Here is a 7,534-nt window from a genome sequence, read left to right on the forward strand (position 1 = left end):
TTACTATGGTGGCAAAACCTAAACTTTTGGTTTCCCTTCCCTTCCCTTCCCTTCCCTTCCCTTCCCTGTCATTAACTTTGCCCAAAGTTAATGGGTAACCAAATAACAACCCCTTGAAGTTGTCTCTAGCTGAGAAAAGCTCCACAAATAGCATTCTTCAAAACTGTCTCAGTACTGATAAAACTGCTTGAGAAGAAGGCACAGTAAGACTCCAGGGCATAATCAGTTATGCCATGAATTTCAATGCCTAGTTTGGATTATTTATTCATCCATCTCTTGTCAGGATAGGCCAGATCCTTGGGCCTTACTATCTGATAGAAAACAATGTTTTGATAAGCATAGACGATTTTTCCTTTCTTTGCCCCCTCCTTCTGTTTTTGTTTATATTGATTGCAAGGGATTTCCTGTACTGCAGCAGAAAGCTGCCCTATATTGCCAACATTTCCTGTATTACAAAGTGGGATTTCACGGTAATTATGACAATGCATTTTTATGATTGGAAGCTTGGAGCTTTTTATGATTGGAGCTTCCTTTAAAATGCATTCAAAATGCAATGGTATATAAATTTCTCTCTTCCATCTTCTCCCAAGCATTAATGTACAGTGTATTTTTGCCAAAAAGAAACAATTGGAATTGTCTAATCTTGAATAACTGTGCAGAACTCAGTAAGTGCATAAAATGATGGTTGCAGGGCTCTGAACAACTGCAAAGAAAGTGACAATATTTTTCTGCTGTAAATTGTCACTGCTTCTGGAACTAGATTTCAACTCTTCATCAAAGAACTTTCTCTTGAGTTTCCTTCCAGCCTAAGTGTTTTGCCTTTTCTGAAGTCTATTTTGATTAAACATCTGTGTGAGATATTGATAAAGTTGCACAATTCAAAGATACAACTATCTCAGTCCAATGGAAGCTGTTGTGGCCAGCAGGAGCTACCATTGCCTGCAGGGGTTTCTGCTACTCTCCACGAAACAGCACCTTCTTTTAAGCTTATATTCATCAGCCTCAGAGAACAGAAATAAGTTCAGTGCCTAGGGAAACATTTATTTTAGAAAATGGTGTAAAGCCTCTATTGTATTGAATGAAGAAGGAATTTCAAACTTCAATAATGTGACATTGTTGCCTGAATATTCTTTTACAATGCAGTAGAAACCCCCTGTGAAATGCAAGGCTATATTTCATGGCTAAATATGGACTATACAGTACCCATGAAGTGCTTTTTTGTTGATTTTTCTTTTTTAGAGCAATATTCAGTTCAACATCTCGTCATTTTAGATTGAAAGAGATTAGCTTTGCAGTAGGAGGTATCAATGAAACACACATCCAGTGCTAGGTTAATCAGACCTCAAAGCCATTTTCTCCCAAGCAAGAACGGCATAAACACAGTCAGAGGAGATCTCTCATCCTTGCTGTTGGCATTGTTCTGGGGAGCAGAGGAAAAAATGCTTGGCAGGATTGCCATTCATCACTTCATGTTCCTGTTTGAAACATACAATGACCTCACTGTTTTGCAAGGAGAAAATGTCAGTTATTAACTCAAGCAGTTGCTATTCAGGAAGAGATTATGGGGAATAGCAGCCAGTCTACTAATCTAACTTTTGTGAGCTATTTTCTACTGTCCATTTATTTTTCACTGACAAATGGTGCTGGTTTTTGGCTGTGGTAGAGTTAATTTTCTTCACAGTGGCTGGTGTGGGGCTGTGTTTTTATGCTTCCAGTTCTTTCCCTGTTCCTGCTGGTGGGGGACTGAGTGAGTAGCTGCATGGGGCTTGGATGCCAGATGGATTAAACCATGAAATAAATGTAAAGCAGGCCTAGAAAAATGTGTTTTGTGGCATACAGTAGGAGACAGTTTCTATCTGAAAAGGTTGTGTCTGCAGCTATTATGAAAGCTCAGAGCAGGCACAATGATTGGTGGGATCGAGCAGATCTATTACCCATGACTGCCACAGTGCTCAGGAGCACAGTCAGGAGCACTGTGTCCTGCCTGAGATACAGTCATCTCCCTCCTGCCATCCCAGAGAAAGAAGTAGAAAAGTTCTTGAGAAAAACAAGGTAGTGTGAAAGAGACATGAGAGGGGAACACACAGCTGGAATTAGTCTGTGGGACAAGGCATGCAGAAGAGTGGGTAGAACTAGTAGATAGGTAATGTACAGGATTTAGATTCCTGAAGTGGATTTCAGATCTATATTTTAGATCTATATTTTAGACTTCTAGAGAGGTATGATATTCTTGTGATACACCTGTTATTTTAATAGCCATATTCCTCATCTGACAGCATTTTTCCAAGATGTGGCCATTGAAGGGTGGTGTATCTTTCACCTGGGCCTCTGAGTTTCTTGGCCATGTACCACTGTTTTTCCTGATTTTAAGATATTCTGAGAATGATACCACTGCACACATTTATTTCACTGATTTTGTGTTTAAGGTGTTTTTTTGTTTTTTTTTGTTTTTTTTTTTTTTAAATGGAGAAATCAGTCAAAAAGGTGGCCAGAAAAGCACACAACCATTTTGTATCTGACCGTGGTGCTGTTGTCAGTATGAAGCAGATGCATTCCCTGGTGTATGTATGCAGTGCCCAGCCATGGTCTGCCTGCACACTTCCCCCAGCAATGAACCTGCTCTCCTGAGACTCAGCACCTCTGAAGAGATGCCACAGGTCCACAAAAAGCCCAACCTCAGCCTTGGCAATCATGCAGCCTGTGTGGCACCCGAAGCATTCCAGCTGCCATCCGCAGAGGGGCGGAAGGTGGAGCATCTCAGCTCCCGGAGCAGGGCTGCAGGGACAATGGGTGTTCCCTGAGCTGCCTGGCACCTCGGAATTCAGAGAAGTGGGATACAACAAGGACATTGGCAGGGATGTGAGGATGAATGTGACTGTCCAGGCTTGGCTGCATCACTCCTGATAAATACTTTTCTTCCCAGCCCCTGACATCGTCCATATGTGTCAGGAAGGTAAACAGACTTCTTTTAGATCTAGTGGATATTTTAGTGAGAGATGCAGTAAATCAAGGAAGCTGGAAAAACTGACTTTTATTTTCATTGTTTTACCTGATTGAGCTGTTTATCTGAAGCCTTTTAAGGAAAACAGAACTGAGGAGACAAGTTTCTCAACCATCAGATTCCCCCAGAGACTGAATCTGTGACTTTAAACCTGGATTAGTGAAGCAATCTGTTAGCAGACATGCTAGAAATCATTATTAAGTTTGAGGTTTTTTGTTGTTTGGTTGGTTGTTTTGGGTTTTTTATCTCGGAAGACTGTGGTAGAAGGAAAATCTGCCTGAAAAAATACAGAAGAATCTTCAGTGGATGAGACTGCAGCTACTGTCTAAAAACCCTAGATCTAGTCTAACAAGTGGGATGAATTACCAAAATAATACATCTATACATTCTGACAGAAAAGATAAATGAACTGGTTTTGGTTTGTGTTGGGGATTTTTTCCTCACAAGAAATAAGACAGTGTTTGCATCTAGGACATGGGTTAGGCATGTAGCACATACATACAGCGGTCCTCTTGCTAAGAAACACACACTATAATGACACACAGCATGTAGAAAATCATATTTTATCTATTGTTCAACAACATAAGGGGGAAAAAATTAGAAGCTCACCTTTTGTGCCCTGCGCTTGTCTGCTCGTTGATTCTGGTGGTATATACGGCTGAAGTTGGAGACAATTACAGGAACTGGCAGAGCAATGACCAACACCCCACTCAGGGAGCATATTGAACCAAAAATCTTTCCAGCTATTGTCTTTGGCACCATGTCACCATACCTGGGTTAAAGAGAACAAAAGGCTTAGTAAAGACAAAATTTCTTCTAATAATTTAATTTTGCAGTGAATTAATTGCACAATATTTTTTACTTCTCTTGCTGCACATAGATAATGCTTTTACACATATTCTCACATATACATCGTGCCCACTGTTGTGCAAAAATAATTTTAATTTAAAACAGATTTTGTGTCTCCTGTCTGTCAAACTGGGGGCAGGTAAATCACATGTTTTACCTGCTGTACTCTTCCCAGGGTACCTCTATTGCAATGGAGAGAGAATGACCTTGCAAAGAAAAAAAAATCAGTGTTGAAGTTCAGTCCTTACACTGTTTACTTGAAAGAACTCATCAATTTCATTGGCAAGATCTGAGAGAGACCACTTGGTAAATTAGATACTAAACTGAATAATCTGTTGTCTCAAGCTGATTTAGTACTTTCATTTAGCAGGGTGACACATTTTTGCAACAAGTTTCTCAGGAAATCATGGACTTTCTATCACTGTATTTTTTCAACTTGGCTGGACACAAGCATGGCTGACCTAACTCCTTGTTGGCATGAGAAGCTGGAGTAGCTGAGTTCCAAATGTCCCTTCTATGGTCTAGGTGAAAGCAAACATGTAAAACACAAGCCACAAGCAAGCAACCAAATTAAAACTGCAATCCTGGCAGTGCTCAGAATTACTAAAGCTACCACCTTTCCTTATGATATTGGATATGGTTTTGTCCAGCAAGTGAGAACAAAGTGTTACTGATGTATGTAAAGGCACTCCAGTGACAACTTATTAAGAGATTTTAGCTCTGCATTTTGCTATATTCTAAAGGGGACAAGTATGTAATTATGTATTACGGAGTTTAATAAAAAGATTAATTACTTTCAAGTACCATTCAGTTTTTAACTTTATTGTATTTTAAGTTATTAATAAACATTGATTTTAACTTGTGAGTTTAGTATGCTTGTGAAAAGAGAGATAACATACTCCCTATTACAAAGAATTTATAAACTCAACACAAGGAAAGCTAAGAAATAAAATTGCAGGGGAACAGTGTTTAGAAAATAGTATCTAGAAAACAAAACCTGTCTGTTCAACAGGAACTGGAAAAATAACAGAGAAGAAGGGAGGTCTTCAAGTCAGTGTCCAAATAGTGTACCTAATCATGAGGAATGGATAAAAAGGTGAGTTTATGGGATGATGGAGAAACTATATGAAGTTAGAGGACACCTTCTAGCAATGAGAGCTCAGGTCATGTCAAAAAAAAGGTGAAGATGAATGGTTTGCATTTTGTAAGATGTGAGGAAAGTGTTGGACATAAATATTCAAATAAGTTGTCATCCAGGCAGATATAATATAGATGACCAAGGCTCAGACTCTTGACATAGATTATGTTGTGTTAAATAAATATTTGGTTGCCTTAATAAGCATATCCAAGTGTAAAATATTCACATGAATAATGTAATTGATACTTCTGCCAATATCCTCCCCCCCGCCCCACTTACTCAGAATTTGAATGCTATTAGTTTCTCATTTTGTGACATGGCAGGATTGCATGAAAAATGCATAACTTAACAAAATCCATCTTTTACATGAATAATATAACTGGTCTTAATTAAAGATATCTAAAAACTGGAAAAACACTAGAAAGAACTTCATGCTTTCCTTCACATCAACATTTGCAACCCATAACATAAGCATTTTTGGTGCTTATCTCTTCCTAAAGCCTGAGCTGACTATCAACTGTATGCATGACCAGCTGTTTTTCTTTGGGCAAGGAAGAGGATAAATGACCTTTCAAGGTCTCTTTGATAAATAGGATCCCCAACACCTTACTACCCCCTTTTTTCTCCAGGCAGAACAATAGAAAAGCAGTAGGCATAGGGCCAGGGTGGTGAGCTTTGTGGAGAAGACCTAGTATAAAATCACTGGTAAACGTCCTTGCTTTACACTATTCACTAGTTTTACTTCATTCTTACAGATACAAGTATTTCCATATATTGGACTGAACTGTGGAAACAGAAACCTGACACAAACAGATTTCGAAATGCAGAATTTACACGTGCCCAGTACTAGATCTTTTAAATCAGATCTCCTAAATGAGATTTCTAAACCTATATGTAGATGACTTGAAATGCTAAACTGCTGAACCTCCATAAGCTTCTATTGTCACTGATGGCAGGTGTGGGCAGAAGGAATTGCTGGCTCTAATTAATTTGGCTTGAAATTGCTCAGGGATATAGTTCATCCTGTTGATAATGTGACACTATAATTATATGAATAAAGAGCAGACTGGAGCTTTAGGAGTTGTGACAGGAACCACAAGCTCATCTATCTTTAGCATTTCAGTATTTATGTGTGGACCTAACCAGCGACATAAGCAGATGCCTTTTCATAATATTTTAGTGTGACAGAATGAAATAAAGATATTTACGATTGTTTGACACAAGAAGGTATTTTGCAATCTTTTTCTTACCTTCTGTAAGAAGGACAAAATATCATGCATATAATGCTTACTTTAAAACAACTTGGTTTTGGTTGCTTTTCTTTTTAGCCTGCATCAATTGTAATACAGTGACATTTTCCAAAGGTAATGTTGCTTGCTTGTTATTTAGTGCTAGTAATACCTTTCACATCATTAATAATTCTTACATAATTAGTTTTTCTCCTGTTGCTAACCACTGTGCTGGAGTTGTTTAAATAAAATTATGGTCAGAAAAAATTACTTCAAAGAAATAAATCTTCCTACTTCTCACAGGGTGAGAAACATATTTGGGTACTTTTGTGACAAAACAGAGGTTTTGTTACATTTGCCCTGGTTAGCCTTGCTCTCCTCTGGGACAGTGACACAGATTTTAGTCTAGCATAGTCATGATCAGAATTACTAATGAAGATCCTCCTCCTGAAATAAACATTACCTTTAGTTATACCTCATATATCACTGAACACCACCAATGGAAATGGATGACATAAAATGAAGGGAAAATTCCTTCTGTAACCTCAACTGCAATTGTTTTATTATGTGGAAATTCTCAACTGAAAAAAAGAGTGTAAGTCCATTTTCAGATGGCAGGGAAGCTTTGAGGTGCTAGTATTTCAAAGTGGAAAATTTATACTTAATCTCTAAAACAAATTCTAAAATATGATTTCTTCAGCCACAGAGATACAACAAATGTAGAATCTTATTAAGCAATTTTCACAGACTCCTTTTTCAAAAGGGAACTATTTAAAGGTTTTATCTAGTGCTACTCTGCTTGTCTCACTTTTCTTCAGGCTAGAACTGCAAACATATTCTCCTTTATTTGCTTTTTTCCCCCTAGTTGCAGTCATTTCATAGCTTTGTATATTGTCTGTTCTGCATATGTCTTTTATTGTAGCCAAAGCTCAAGTCAATCTTTGGGCATTTATGATTTGTACTGACAATCTAATTTTGTAATGTCAGAATTGTCATTCCAATATTTTATGTTCTGGATGAATGAAGAAAAAGAGGCTTCATACTGATCCCAGTTATCAATCAGGTGCATTCTACTTCAGTTGCCAAAAAGGGAAGGGAAAAGACTATGACAAACTAGGTGTGTCAATCAAGCTTTATCAAATCACAAGTCAGAAACAACATGATCACACTAATGCTTAGGTTTCACTAGATCTACTCCAGACAGGCCAGGCGTGCTATTCCTTGCAGTCCCTGGATATCTCTTCACTAAGTGACACTGTACAGGGATGGATGGATGGATGGATGGATGGATGGATGGATGGATGGATGGATGGATGG

At 38.2% G+C, this 7,534-nt stretch overlaps 1 protein-coding gene across 2 annotated transcripts in view; it reads right to left on the reverse strand.

The window, feature by feature from the left end:
• KCND2 (potassium voltage-gated channel subfamily D member 2) overlaps positions 1–7,534 on the reverse strand; it is a 268,136-nt gene that overhangs the window by 16,415 nt on the left and 244,187 nt on the right. For both annotated transcript variants that reach the window (XM_015628982.3, XM_015628983.2), the window contains one exon: positions 3,611–3,773. In XM_015628982.3, the coding sequence (XP_015484468.1) occupies positions 3,611–3,773 (163 nt within the window). The remainder of the gene's footprint in view (positions 1–3,610; positions 3,774–7,534) is intronic.

This window comes from Parus major, chromosome 1A (assembly GCF_001522545.3).
Source record: "Parus major isolate Abel chromosome 1A, Parus_major1.1, whole genome shotgun sequence".
Classification (NCBI taxonomy): Eukaryota; Metazoa; Chordata; class Aves; order Passeriformes; family Paridae; genus Parus; species Parus major.